The sequence below is a fragment of the Salminus brasiliensis genome, chromosome 12 (assembly GCF_030463535.1).
Source record: "Salminus brasiliensis chromosome 12, fSalBra1.hap2, whole genome shotgun sequence".
In the NCBI taxonomy this organism is placed as follows: domain Eukaryota; kingdom Metazoa; phylum Chordata; class Actinopteri; order Characiformes; family Bryconidae; genus Salminus; species Salminus brasiliensis.
Window position 1 is genome coordinate 9,674,411 of NC_132889.1, and position 15,442 is coordinate 9,689,852.

Sequence of the window (15,442 nt, forward strand, 5' to 3'; positions counted from 1 at the left end):
GACAACACTGACAAATTGACACTTTGACACAATGAAAAGTAGTCTGTGTGCAGCTTATATAACTGTAAATTTATTCTTCCCTCAAAATAACTCCATATACAGCCATTAATGTTTAAACCACCGGCAACGAAAGTGAGTACACCCCTAAGACACTACACCCCTAAATGTCCAAATTGAGCACTGCTTGTCATTTTCCCTTCAAAATGTCATGTGACTCGTTAGTGTTACTAGGTCTCAGGTGTGTTCAATTTTGTAGTACAGCTCTCACACTCTCATACTGGTCACTGAAAGTTCCAACATGGCACCTCATGGCAAAGAACTCTCTAAGGATCTTAAAAGACGAATTGTTGCGCTACATGAAGAATGCCAACACCCTGAAACTGAGCTGCAGCACAGTGGCCAAGATCATCCAGCGTTTTAAAAAAGCAGAGTCCACTCAGAACAGACATCACGTTGGTCGTCCAAAGAAGTGTGCAGAGTGCACGTGCTTAGCGTCACATCCAAATGCTGCCTTTGAAAGATAGGTGCAGAAGTGCTGTCAGCATTGCTGCAGAGATTGAAGAGGTGGGGGTCAGCTTATCAGTGCTCAGACTATTCGCCACACACTACATCAAATTGGTCTGCATGGCTGTCACCCAGAAGGAAGCCTTTTCTGAAGTCTGTACACCAGAAAGCCCGCAGTTTGCTGAAGACATGTCAACAAAGGACATGGATTACTAGAACCATGTCCTATGGTCTGATGAGACCAAGATTAATTTGTTTGGTTCAGATGGTCTCAAGCATGTGTGGCAGCAATTAGTTGAGGAGTACAAAGATAAGTGCGTCATGCCTACAGTCAAGCATGGTGGTGGGAATGCCATGGTCTGGGGCTGCATGAGTGCAACAGGTGTTGGGGAGTTACATTTCATTGAGGGACACATGAACTCCAATATGTACTGTGAAATACTAAAGCAAAGCATGATCCCCTCCCTCTGGAAACTGGGTCGCAGGGCAGTGTTCCAGCATGATAATGGCCCCAAACACACCTCTAAGACGACCACTGCTTTATTGAAAAAGCTGAGGGTAAAGGTGATGGACTGGCCAAGCATGTCTCCAGACCTAAATCCAATAGAACATCTGTGGGGCATCCACAAGTGGAAGGTGGAAGAGCGTAAAGAAAACTCCATGCCCAGGAGAGTTAAGGCAGTTCTGGAAAATAATGGTGGCCACACAAAATACTGACACTTCAGGAACTTTCACTAAGGTGTCTACTCACTTTTGTTGCCGGTGGTTTAGACATTAATGACTGTATGTTGAGTTATTATGAGGGAAGAATAAATTTACACGGTTATATAAGCTGCACACAGACTACTTTTCATTGTGTCAAAGTGTAAGATATCCTTAAATATCTGCAGAAATGTGAGGTGTGTACTTACTTTTGTGATACACTCTACATATTCATTTTGTTTTATTATTTTATTCCTGCTAATGTCTTCTAAACGTTTTACCTAGCTTGCACTTACTTTACTGTTACTGTTTGGGTGCCATGGTTTTAAACACAGCTACTGACTACCCTGGATGTGTCTTTGAGTAAAGCTTTAACAGATGTTCTACTAAAACATAGGTGAGTTATTTATATAAATTTTTTATATGTTACCAGGACATTCCATTGTCTTTAAAAATACACTTTTACACACATTTTCACTCCTACTGCTCAAACTCAAAGTGACATATAAGCATAAAGCATAAAGCATAAGCATCTCGGCTAATGCCACAATATTTAATCAGAGATAAGGTCAAGACTTTGACTAGGCTGTTCCAAAAGTTTAAATGTCTTATTTTTAACAGTTGTGTGGTGGACCTACTTTTGTGCTTTGGCTCATTGTCTTGCTGTATAACCTAACTGCACTTCAGCTTCATCTTACGAACAAATAACCTAACAATGGACAAATAACCTCACGAAGAACCATCTAAGGAACTGTACGTCTCTCTTTTCTCAGCTAAGGTCAATGTTTATGTTCTCAAACATCAAAAAGAATGGGATCCATGGAATAATAGTGTGGTGGAAACCACTGCTAACCAAGAAGAATATAAATGATCATCTCAAATGGAAAGCATTAAAATATGCATGTGAGTGAGAGTTCTTCAAGTCAACATGGACTCCACTATTAACTTTTAATGTAAAAAGAAATGAAAGAAAAAAATGGAGTGCAAAATAAAAGTCACTAATAAAAGTACAAACGTACAAACTAATAATACAACAAATTACTGTCTCACATTTGTCTCCTTTTTTTCTGTTGCTAATGATCTGATCCATGACTCAAACAATTCATATTATCCTATTAACCATTAACAGCAACTGCACTGTTAAATATAAAGAATTATGTTTTATGTAGCATCCAATACCTCGGTCGACTTCTCCCACATCTTGAAAGGTTTAAGGTCATCGTATTTACCATAATTTCGACTGCACGTGAACGCAGAATCAATGCTGCTTTCAAGTCCACTTGGGTAGTTCGCACTTAAGACCTCCGTTTGCTGCTTAACGTGCAAGCTGATTGGCTCTTTTTGTTGAAGACGGGACTTTATCCGTAAACATGTTGAGTTTTACGAGAATTCCCGTTCATTTTTCAGACAGTGACCGGTCTTCCCATTTATAACATCTGTGCCCTAGTACTGCTCATGGCTGGGCCGTGGAGAGTGACATCTACTGACATCTGAATCTGGACCACTGTATTGCCTAACATCCATGCCAACGGACCGGACGTATGGAAGTCTATGAGCAGTGACGGTTACATTTGAAACAGACAAATAAGCCTTTTCACTGTTTAATCACGCATACAGTCAGGGTCTGTGTTTGCGGCACCGTCTCTACTCACGTGGCAAGAGTGCGCCGCGAGGGGCATTGGTTGCTGTGCAACTGCGGACGCCATGAGTAACACAAGAAGTGGGAAGGTGGGGGAGTGATTGGCGTACCATGGCCCAATGAACGTGCTGTATACAACTTTCACTCATTGTTACAGCCAATAGAAGTTGTCGGTAGGCGGAACGAGCGAAACAGAACGCCGGACAATCTTAAAACAATTAAGTAAAAGCAAAGCCGTTCATGGAAATAGATAGCTAGCTAAATAGTGAAGAGCTGCAGATTACAGGCGTTAAAAGTGAAAGGATTTAATGGAATTTTACATTCCTTTCTATTTCGTTCATGAGGGTTCATAAGATAGTTTTTCTTATTTAATGATTCAAAATGTTTGTTTTTTTTTAACAAAACAAAAATGGAACCTTCATTTGTCCGTTGGATTTCATAGACTACCGTGCGTATTGAATCATATTTAATGAACAGTCCTCTGTATTATGTGTTTTCTATTTTAATGTTCGGAGAGAAGAGTCAGATGGAGGAAACGTGCGCTCCATGTTACTAAACAAATGATTTAATAGCTCTCTTGGAGTCACCATGTCAGGCGATATTAGTTTATTTGACCTGGTGAACGTGTCCATCGGGACGCCGGAACCTGGGGCCGTTAACTTCAGCGCTCTGCACACGCTGCTGCACGCCATTCTGGAGCACCTGCAGATCCAGAACGTAAACGCTGTGTGGAGTGAGGCGGATGCCGGACATGGCCCCGGCGAGTTGCTACTGGCCGCAGCCTGCCCGCAGAACCCCTACCGCCGCATGGAGGACAAGCTACGGCACATGGAGCGACAGCTGGCCGCGCTGGAACACCTCCCCAGCGGCTCGGAGCTGCTCTCCCGCTCCGCCTCCGTCAACGACGTGTGGCAGCTGCTGCAGCTCAGAAGAAGGGTGGAGGGCAGCGAAGACGGAGTTACCAAAGTAAGTGCCCTTCCTAATGCGCACTAAAACCCCAGTAAATACTAAGTCAGTTAGCTAAAATAAACATAATATGAATCAACCAATGTTAAGAGAGTAAACACAGTATTTTATTATTTTATTACAGGATTTATGGACAAATGTCAACACTATGTGTTTTAACACTGTATTTACTAGCTAATTCAAAACGGTGTAACACAACAGGTGTTAATACAGCGCTGTAAATATTCTTTTCTCAAGACGTGCATGGTAATTTGACGTTGTATGCGTTAATTCAGCACTTCAACTGTCAGTTCAACACTGTGGGCTTTAGTAAAACACTGTAAATGTTCAGTTGGCTCTAGGAACGTCCTGTCGGTGTCCTTTACGTAACGTTCCTTGAGACATTTCCAGCTTTTTCATTCTGACACCCTGCTGGTTTCACTTATCATGACAAACACAATGTGCAGACTGTATAAATACCAACACCACTATGGCACACCATCTAAAACATTTGAATGCCAGCACTAACTGTATTCAGTATTGACAGCAGATGACATTTCCAGCCCTGCTGTGTGGAGGTTGTACTTAAGCCTGGATAGCTCTCACTGTGTGTTACTTACAGTAGTGGTGGGAACTCACAACACACAAGAGAGCTATCTAGGCTTAAAGGCAGTACAGGCTGGATTAGTGTACCGTTTTGGGGGTTTCCTACTCAAGCACACCTAATTCAGCTTACTTGTTAACTGCCAGGTTTAGTAGTTGTGTTACAGACCTCAAAGTGATACTATATATTCAACACACAGAGAGGGTAAATTCTGTGACATATACACAACTCAAAACAGGCTTTGGAGTTTATCCTGAGAAATATCTGTATGATTACTGTCATTACTGACACCACACATCTACATCAAAGTCAATGTCACATTTCTCCCACCGTTATTCCCCGTTCTCCAATACATGCAGTGTATTGTCCCAAGTCTTTGATCCACCTACCCTAAGGTCTCTGGTAGTCAGATGACCTGGGCACTAGCTCCATTGGCCTGGGCAGTAATTATTTCCATCTTTATTAGTTGATGCTATAACAGAACTCTTTAACATCAGGCAGAAGTCTAAAATTTTATTTCATAGAGGGGCGAACCAATAGCTTTCTTCAACATGACACATACAGAACCTCCCATTATGTAACATGCTCATAGAATGCTATTATGTGGCCCTCAGCTGGGGAGCTATCATGGGGTCAAATGTTTCAGTGGCAGAGAGGTGCCTGATGAAAGACTCGTGAACAATGAGGAGCTGACACTGAGCTGCATTCTCAAATGACTAAATTAGTCTTTTCTCTGCCTGTCTTTCCAGTACTGCGCCATCACCCACACCCATACACCACTAGCTAAGGTTTTCTTGGGTAAATAGCAAAGCACTTTGTAAGTCGCTCTGGATAAGAGCGTCTGCTAAATGCCGTAAATGTAAATGTAACCACCAGCGGCTTTTAAAACATTTGGTAATGCATGCAAAAATTCTTTCATTCTTTTTATGTCATGATCATCAAGAACAAGTTGGTTATCATCCTATATTAGTTTTTTATTCTTGTTCAAATAAACTTTAAACAGCATTAAGCATTCAGGAAATCCACCAGACAAGGGTTGTCATGATAGTAGAATTATGATTTACAATACCTGGTTTAGTACACAATGTTTACCGGAATTAACACACTAAAGCTATTGCTGCTGAATTAACATCTTAATGTACATTATAATGTACATTACTACAGCTTAATTAACCTCTTATTTATATATACATAAGAGGTTATTTAGTAGTAAGCTAACTCTTCTCATGTGAAATACACATTATTACCCATTGCCTCATTGAGCATAATCTGGAGGCAGGATTACCAATAAGACATTAAATGTTACAATCTAACCTAATATTTGTGACAATGTTTGAATCAAATAGAAAATGGGGTTTAGTTTATGTTTATTGTTTTTAAGTCTCTATATGTAACATTTCACATAACGTAGAGCTATAGGGCTGTAGCCAAAGCCCTGGGATTGCCCAGACTTGTCTGTGAGGATATGCTCTAATGTGATCATACCTCTCCTACCTTCTGTTTCCATCTCCCTCTGATAACCCTGCAGTAATTAACCCCCCGCCGAGAGCAGTGTCATACGGCGAATGGCTTTTAGCTTAAATGGGTTGCAGTCAGCGAGAGCACAAAGAGGTCCAGCTACAGGCCCTCTGAATCATTAAAGCCCCCTTTGGGTGTGTTTGGAGTCATCTGCGGCTCTTAACTGCTGGTCCTGGCTGACCCTGGCTACATGGACAATGGAACGGAGGGGGGCAACCGAGGGCCATGGCCCGTTTTTTTTCAGTAAAGCTTAAGAAACTTTCAGTAACTTGCTACTGTACAAAATACAGATCTGTTCTTCAAATTATAAAAAGTATGATGAATAAACATAACTTACAGGTCTACTAGGTCTTTACTAGAGCTTTATTTGATCCCTGGTTCCTTAAGATATTAAGTATTTGGCTTCAGAGTGGTGCACCCCTTTAATTGGAAAATTGCTGGCTCTATCCTGGTGATGCCATAGCTATCCGGTGTCTGTCTCAAAAAGCATTAATGACTCTCTTTTCCATCTCATCACTTGCAGTGTTAGCTAGTGTTAGCTAGCGTTAGCGCTACAGTTGGCGGTTAGTGTCCTGTTCCAGTTGCTTTCAGATGTCCAAAGATGATGTGTCAGCGACAGTTCAGAAAGATTGCTAACTACATTAAAAGCCATGGGGTCCATGTTTGTGTGTTTGTTGAGCCAGTAATAACTTTGTTACGTTTCTTTGCCCTGTTATGGACATAATTCTGAGACCTAGCAAGCACGGTTCATGCATTCAGTTCCTAATCAAATCAAATCAAATCACTTTTATTGTCACTTCACATTACACAAGTGTAATGGTGAGTGAAAAATCACTCCCCTGGATGGGTGTGAGTTCAGGTGTAGTGTGGGTGGGGAAAAGTCTTTGTGGGTGCAGTGTGACTGTGCGTAGGGTTTTCCATTGTAAGTGCAGGGTGCAGAATGTGTTTGTATAGGGAGGAGATGTGATGATACAGATGAGGTCCATAGTCCACTAGCTATTGTTTATTTAGCAGCCTAATTGCTTGAGGATAGAAGCTGTCTCTGAACCGACTGATTCTGAACTTCAGACTTCTGTACCCCCTGTCACTGGGCAGCTGTGAGAACAGGCAGTGTCTTGAATGGGTGGAGTCCTTGATGACCCTCTTTTGCTTCCTCAGACAGCAGCTGGTGTATAAATCCAGAAAGTTTGGCAGCTGAACCTCAATGGTGCACTGGGGTGTGTGCACCACCCTCTGCAAAGCTCTTGAGCGGTGCAGTTCCTGTACCAGGTGGTGATACAGCCCGTTAGAATACTCTCCACAGTGCAGATGTAGAACGTCCTGAGAATGCAGGGTTTTTTCTGGCACCAGTGTGACAGGAGCTAACCTCCTCTCTGTCTCATTATCGTTGGAGATCAGGCCCACGATTGTCATGTCATCAGCAAATTGCTGAAAGACATTACTTTTTCCAGCTTTAACATAATCCTATTTACTTTTATACCAGTATACCTCCCATCACTAAATTATGTGCAGAGTGTGACTGCCAGCATTGTGTGATCTGTTGTGCCCAGGGACAATGCCAAATAAGAGAGGACAAGCCAAATAAGAGGGTGTTACTGATCACCCCATTTAGGGTTCATGCCCACCTGCCTAGCAGCTTCTTCTTGAGGAGAGTGGGACCTGGCAGAAAAGATGGTCCTGGCTGCAGAACCAAGTAGCAATTGTTCTAATATATCAAACAAGCATGTTTTTCTCTCCCAGAAAATACTAGTCTGAACTACTGGTTCTGCAACGAAAGGCCAGTGTACAGCTCAATATGGAGCTGCACTTGCATGGCGTGTTGTGTCTGTTGCTCAGGGCGACACTGCTCTCAAAGTATGTGTACGAGTGACATGGAGAGTAGGAAACACCGGTTGATCAGCCTCATGCATCATCAGTGAAACACAGTTGGGGGTCCTGGGGGGGTAGGGGGGTGTATATCGTTGGACAGTATATTGTTATAAAAGTTACCTATAGACAAATAGCAATTCATTAGTAGAAGGCTGTAAGAAAGCTAAATCACAAAATTGTAAAAAGTCTAGAATGATGAACAGAGCTATAGAGGATTATAAAAAGACACATGAGGTAGAAATTCTTATAAAGACAGGGATTATTTATACTTAAAAAACAAGATAAACATAGAAAAGAAATGAAAACAAAAATAGTTTAACAAACTATTTGCCACAATTAAAGCATTTTATTCATGGAAGTACATGTAAAATGTCTCTTTTTTGAAAATATATCAAGTATAGTGTGATGGACTTTTTTCTACTGTGATGGATTACTTATATCTTACAGTTGATTATAAAGGTCATTGGGTGAAGCCCATGTATATACACTAGCAGCTGAAAAGAATTGCTCACATATACGTATGTAAGTGCTTGGAGTGAGAAAGCTCAGATGGTGTCAGCATTATCACTAGATTTAAACAGTACGGAGACCTCTGAGGTCTGTAGATAACAACAGTGTGTGGGAAGAAATGAATTTGTATAATTTTAGGAAAATGTACAGGAATAAAAAATAACAATACAGTATTAGGCAGACATCAAGGACCTACACCATTTTCTTGTCAAAAAATCTAACAAACATTTAAGTATTTCTTTTTGATTGCCTGTGCAATCTGCTTCACAGCATTGAGAACACATTGGACATGAATGAAGGACTGTGACAAATGTCACTAGCAAGCTAGGGACGTTGTTTAAGAGCTGCTAGAGGAATGCCTTTGTCATCACTTTTCTCTGGTTTGGGCACCTGACCCATCCCACGAATCTAATGAGCCAAACCCCAAGACAAATTTGACTGTCTGCCAAGTCAAACGCATCTCACAGGGAAGCCAAACATCAATAAAAGGGAGATAAGGCACCAAATAAGAACAGAGGTTACGCACACAGATTGTGGGGAGACAGTGGGCAGTGTTTGATCCAGAACTGATGGCATTCTCTGTGCTTCTGGTTGCCCTGGTAATAGACCATTAGGGTCAGAGGGCAGGAGGATTTCTTGGGCCTCTCTCTAAAAGTTAGAATATTACTTTCCTGCAGTCTGCAGTGTGCTGCAAATATTTTGTCTCCTTTAAAAGTGTTGGTAGAAGAGGTTATAGTGGAGGTGTTCCAAAAGCGTTCTTAGTGGAGAAGGTTTATAATTAAGTCAAATTAAGTGTCTGAGAGGCCACATTTTCTCTCCCTCAGTGTGTGAGTCTTATCCAAGACTTACTGATGGAGATTCGGGAACTCAAGGAATCGAGAGACAGCCTGAAGAAGGAAGTTGAGAACCTTCAGATTCAATGCAACCAGGTGAACAAACACACAGAAAACCCTTCCTGCCTCATCCTTCCACTTCAGTATTTTTTAACAGCTCCAGTCTCTTGTTAGACTATAGCTTTTACAATACTGTGTTAGCTCAGGTGAAGTTTGCTAGACACTTGAGAGTTTAGCCGTAAAACTTGCACCAGGTTAAACAGAGAATTGCCCTTATCTGAACTCCAAATGGATCTAAACTTTCCAGAAACAACAGCAATGAAATAGCTGTTTATACTTTACTTATTTTCTGTGGTTAGCCTGATAGTAAGCAAGGTAAAGAATATACATCTAACAATAAATAAAAAGGAAAAAAACACAATAGTGCACCACAGTTCTCATATTAACCTAAAGCAGTTATTCACAACAAATGGTATGTGTTACAACATGTAGCTAGCTTATTATCACTAAAGCTAGCATAGCCAAGAAAAAACATGAAAAAATTGCACCTTGGTGACCCCTCCTTATGTTATTCACTTATATAACATAGTTTCTATAAAATTTGTGATGGAAAAAAACTTAAGTAGGAATTAATTGAACCATGAACGTAGCATTCAATATGTTTTTATGTTAGCATTTCCTTCCGCCAAATTATAGTTCCTCACATGCAGCTTGTCACAGTAATGAACTCCACTCAATCACTGAACAGCCCACAGTTTATTCTCCAGCTCCTTACATAGACCAAATTAAACTCTGCTTCCCACTTATCTTCTTAGTTTGTTTTTTGTTATTGTGATTTCTTGTCAAATCCTTTTAGTTTTGTTTAAGGTCATTCTTATTTTCTGTTGCTCAGGGCATTTACTTTACTTGACTGGAATAGTTCATTATTGGTTCATAATTTATAGCAATGCCATGCAGTGTTGTGATGCGGTGTTTGTCTTACAACACTTCTCAACCAATTGACTTGCATGACCAGAATTGGCTGTTGTTGACTGGAATTGAAGTTATTGCATCCTTTCTATGATGAAGACGTGAGACTTGGTTAGTCTTTTTATCACACAGATTAATGTGGACCAGCTGGTTGATAGAGTCACTGCTGTTGAACACTGCCTCCATCATGTGGAAGACCTGAAGAGTGCCACGGTGAGTGAAATTATTTGTGTACTGAGAGCAAGCGACATGGGGACAAAGATGTCTTTCTTGCTATGGATGGTTGTGACTGAGTGCTTTTAACCGTCCCTTTTGCCATTTACCATGTCATTGCCTCACCAGAGTAATGTTTATTCCTTTATGTCTACCCTTTCTATGTCTCTCTCTTTCTGTCTCTCTCTTTCTTGTTTATAGAAAGTGCTGAAGGACAAAGTAGCACTCTACCCTGAACCTGAAGATCTCACCCAGTGTGTGACATGGGAGGTTATGCAGGCAGCTCTTTTCAGTGGGAGACAAAAGACGAAGAAGGTATGCTGGTGCTGTAGTACTACACATGTCCTCAGTTTGCAACAGGAAATATTTTTGGTGTTTACAAAGCTTGCTGCGACTGCTTTATTCAAAAGCAAAATTGATAAGCTATGTTTTTATTAATTCCATTCTCTGATTGCCAATAATGCATAAAACATTTTTCTAGACCATTTTTGCAGTTTTTATTACATATATGAATAATTTGGACCAGGAGGTCAACAGCATGTTTTAAACCCACCCATTCTTTTTAAAATGATAAGAGGTAATGACTGCAGACAGCTTTTAGCAGTCATGGGGGTGCGAGATGTGGAGCAGCACAGTTAATGTTGTGTTGCTCTTGGCATTTAGCACAGTAAAAGAAAAACAGAAACATAGGTGGCCATTACTGTATCATTGCTGTATGTACAGGACCCAAAGGACAGCGCTACAGGTACAGGACTGACACGAATGGCCTTGAACGTTGGCAACTGTGTATCTCCTGCAGCTGGTCTGCCGGGGATGGCTGAGTCTCGTAGCTCGGATGGTCCTGTCTTAGGTAGCTCACAAATCCCACCATCTCAGCAGGGTCTGCTGAAGGAGTCTGAAGGGGTTCTGCCTCTGCTAGTCAGCCAGCCCCTGTCACGGATAAGCAGCGGGGCCCAACGCTACCCAGAGACGGTGGAAGCTCTAAGGGACGTGGGTCGTCTACAGGAGAAGCACAAGAACCTGGAGAGCCGTGTAGAGTGCCTGGAGGGGTGCAAAGCAGATCGTGACCAGGTCCAGCAGCTCAGGGAGCTGCTCAGTGATAGTGGTAAGGCATCCACTGGGGCATCAACAGAGGGAATAAGAAACATTATAGTGTTGATATTGTGTTGGCAAACTTGACAATGTAATATTTTCTCTTTGCTAACTTTTGCTGTTAAAAGTTGGCCTCTGTAGGTTTGTACCGGAGCTGTAAGGCTAATGATAAACAGTTCATGGAATACTTTGGCATGTATGGCTTATAGCCTACTGGTTGTATGCCTTAATCACACATTTATATCACTGAGTGGTAAACATAGTTGTTAATAACATATTGGAATCTGAATTTTGTTTTATTATATCATCTGTCTACACTGTCTTTGTTGTAGATAACAGTGTCGGAAACCACATAAACAAGTTGGGGATTTTAAAAAATTTTTAAGGTTTGGGAAAAGTATGTGATGATATAGATATGCAGTGTGCACATCCTATGCACTGTTGTGTGCAAGACAACTGGTTAACATTGTTTTTGAGTTCATGCACTCACAGAGCACTTGTTCGTAACAACCTTTAAGGGCTGTTGCTGACCATGTGCATTCCTTAACGGCCTTAATATGTGCATCTCCTAAAGGTTACTGCCAGCATGAAAATGCAGGTTATCTTAAAATGGTTCCATGAACTTGTCAAGAAGTTCAGTATTCTTCAGTGGCCTTCCTAGTTACCTGATATTAATCCAATTGAACACCTTTTGGTTGTGGAGCACAGGAGAAGCCACAGAAAAGCACACCTGAAAACCTGCAGGAATTAAGTGGTGCAGCCATGCCAACATGGATTAAAATATCAAAATATTGTTTTTGAGAATTTGAGAATTTACACTGTTTTGAGAGCCAAATGAGAACCTAAGCAGTATTCCTAGTAAAGTACCTGGTGGAAGTAGCTCCAGTAGAAAACCAAAGTAGCACTTTTGACATTTAACAAGCCTTGGTTGTTCAATAACTCTAGAAATTGTGTGAACTCAAAAGTAGCATTTGTGTTTGATTTTTGTGTGTAGCAGAGAGGGACATCCCTGAAAATATACGGGAGCAAGTGAATCATCTGAATGGCCTTATGGAGACTGTACTGACAGATAGAGACAAGGTATTAAAGGGACAAGCAAACACGTGCACACAGACACACACTCACAGCAAATAGTTACAGTGTGTTGTTGTAGGTGACTGAAATGAAGAGTCTGATCATGGGCACAGCAAGTGTGTCAGAGAGTTCAGATTTGGGTGAAGAGGGGATTGAGACTGAGTCAGCGAACAGCCAGGGCAAAGACAGCACCAGGGCACTGCAGCAGCAGCCACAGCATCTGCATATTGTTAATCTCCGGTAAATACCAGCTCTTGCCAGCAGTGGGCACCATTTGTGCTTATTGTTCAATCGTGATTTGTTGCTTACATTTGGTATTTTTACAGGGTCTATCCAGGCTGTTTTACGAAACCTTTATATATATAGGTTTTTTGAAGGCAGTGATCCAGTGTTTGTAAAAACATTAACCTAGTATCTTCCATAGAAAGCTACAGAAGCACATGTTGCAAGTCAAGCGCATCTTGGCTAATTGTCTGCATTTAGAATAAGTGATAAATCATGGTGGTTTGATTATTGCTTTAGCTTTATTGGTTCATGCCGGAACGATTGCAAGCTTATGGCTAATGGTAGTCTGTTTGCAAGATTTTCAAAATACAGTACTATGTGGGGGGGGGGGGGGGGGGAATTTGGAGTAAAATGACTAGTATTTTGAAGATGGGGCATCTCATCCTTAAACATGTGCACATACACAAACACTTTCCCAGGAAGGCTGTGCAGAAGCTGGATGAAGAAGGACAGCAGCTGAAACAAGACGTAGCATCTGTGCGCTTAACACAGAAAAGCAGCACAGATAAACAGATTCAGGTCAGAAAGAAAAAAAAGAAAGAGAAACTAAGGGAGAGGGAGAGAAAAAAGAAACCAATCACTAGATCTGGATCACTTGGTATTGCTTGCACTTGTATGGTCCATTATAGATGCCTCATAGTGTCTATAGTGCACCACCCATATGAATATGTATAAAATGCAACTGAACCCTAAGTTAAATGTAAATGACTGTCTGTTAAATGTAACCTTGCATCTAACCTAACCCTTGGGTGATTTTGTCCATTAGGCTAATATATGGAGGTAAAGTACTTGCTATGTGTGTGTAGTTGGACCACCTGCAGTCCGTGCCAGAGGAAATTAGAGCACCGTCCTCTGCTGTGCTGTTGTCAAATATACAACAGAGGTCAGCTGAGCTAGACCAGAGTGATGAGGGTCAGGTTGCTGGTCAGGGTCAGGGACAAGACTGGGGTCAGCCAAGAGATCAAGGTGGTCTGTCAGGTCAGGGAGGTCAGACTTTGCCTGCGCACCACTCATTCTTGGTGGATATGAGCACAAAGGTCAGTCAGCTGTTCCAGCGCTATGAGACACTGCACAACATGGTCAGTAGCCTCATTAATCAGCAGGCCAGCAGCAGGATGGCACAGGACACTGATTTTGTGAGTACGGCGCATACAGATAAACAAGCGCACTAATAAACATATCTTCGCTGTTATAACAAAACCTTGTATAGCTTACAGGTAAAATAAAAGCATTCTTGACTGTCAGATTTTTTCTTAAATGGTAGAAAATTAGAAGCTTATTAATAATGTATGAGGTTTAAGCCTTTTTTCATTCTCACTGCAATTTTTATAACCAGAATGTTTGCACACTAAACCTCTCTTGCTAAAGGTATTAATAGCTTCTTTATTCTTTCATTCACTTCTGCTTGTGTGTATGTGTCAGACCTCTGAACTAGTGGGTGATGTCCAGGGCGCCATCCTGCAGCTCCAGGCTGAGTGTGAGAAACTTCACATCACAGCCAACCAGCTGATAGAGGATCACAGCCAGAAACAAAACCACATTGATGTAAGTTGGGGGTTAATCCCAAAGGCAAACATCCAAGATAATAGTGCAGCTATATAGGGGCTGCAGTGTTTTTAGTTTAATTTTTAGTTTAGATTTTTGTAGACTTAGACTTAATTTTTTGGGGGGGGGGCACTCAACCTTTTATTTTGGCTTCCCTAATCCAGCTAATGGTAGTATTGGTTTTATTAATCTAACAGGCCTTAATTCGAAAAAAAAAATCAAAGTGTGCTGTTAACATGACCACTTGAACAGAAATCTGGTTATGATTTTCTTATTAAGTGCATGTAAACACTTGTCTTACTTAAATTATATATTTCATTCAATTCAATTGCTAAATAATAGGTCACGACAGAGTCAAATTTCTCTGAAAACTTTGTTTTTAGTACCTGTACAAGGCTATTGAAGAGCTGGATGAGAAGAAAGCAGATAGAGAGGTGGTGGAGATGGAGATTGGCATTGTGAGTTTCCTAAAGTCTAACTAACATGTTCTAACACAGTGTCAAATCTAAAGCAAGTCACAGCTAAAATTCATCTCCCCCATACAGAAAGCAGACAAGCGGGCCCTGGAGAGCAAAGTAAGCCGCACACAGTTTGACACCATGACAGAGCAGCTGAATGGGATGTTTCAGGAGCTTCTCAGTAAGATTACTGGTCAGGAGCAGGACTGGAACAAGGTCATCAACAAGATCTCTACAGAGATGGAGTCCAAGGTGAGCAGAACAAAAGTGTGACGTATGTTCTGGAGGACACACACTTTGGTAATTTCTTCATGTTGTGTCAGTAAATTGTATTATTTACTTATATAATTTATTAATATAATTTACTGATATAACTTGCCTTCTCCTTAAATTCACTGAAATGGAATAACACCAGATCCCACACATACACATTCTGACAAGATCATTTTACTTCCTACATTACTTAAAACACATACAAATGTCAAGAAATAAGTAAATAAGTAATCTTAGAATATTCTTACAACTATCTCATTCTAATAAATATCAGTTATATTGACCACATTTTAGATGGTTTTACTCACGAAGATATAATCTTTTGCAATTAAACTTTTTGGGATCAATATCTGTTTTAATAAAGCCTATTTGGAGTCAAGAAAGCATTCCTGTCCGTAAGGTCATGTGA

General features: G+C 40.9%; 1 protein-coding gene across 5 annotated transcripts in view; it reads left to right on the forward strand.

Annotated features, from left to right (window-relative positions):
* The first annotated feature begins 3,112 nt into the window (after positions 1-3,112).
* Positions 3,113-15,442, forward strand: part of LOC140574361 (uncharacterized) — a 30,132-nt gene continuing 17,802 nt past the window's right edge. For 2 of the 5 annotated variants that reach the window (XM_072694154.1, XM_072694156.1), the window contains exons 1-9: positions 3,113-3,811; positions 9,116-9,220; positions 10,226-10,306; positions 10,508-10,621; positions 11,030-11,411; positions 12,393-12,478; positions 14,180-14,302; positions 14,686-14,760; positions 14,848-15,012. In XM_072694154.1, the coding sequence (XP_072550255.1) occupies positions 3,434-3,811; positions 9,116-9,220; positions 10,226-10,306; positions 10,508-10,621; positions 11,030-11,411; positions 12,393-12,478; positions 14,180-14,302; positions 14,686-14,760; positions 14,848-15,012 (1,509 nt within the window). In that variant the 5' untranslated portion in view covers positions 3,113-3,433. The remainder of the gene's footprint in view (positions 3,812-9,115; positions 9,221-10,225; positions 10,307-10,507; positions 10,622-11,029; positions 11,412-12,392; positions 12,479-14,179; positions 14,303-14,685; positions 14,761-14,847; positions 15,013-15,442) is intronic. The other 3 variants (XM_072694155.1, XM_072694157.1, XM_072694158.1) reach the window with 3 other exon arrangements.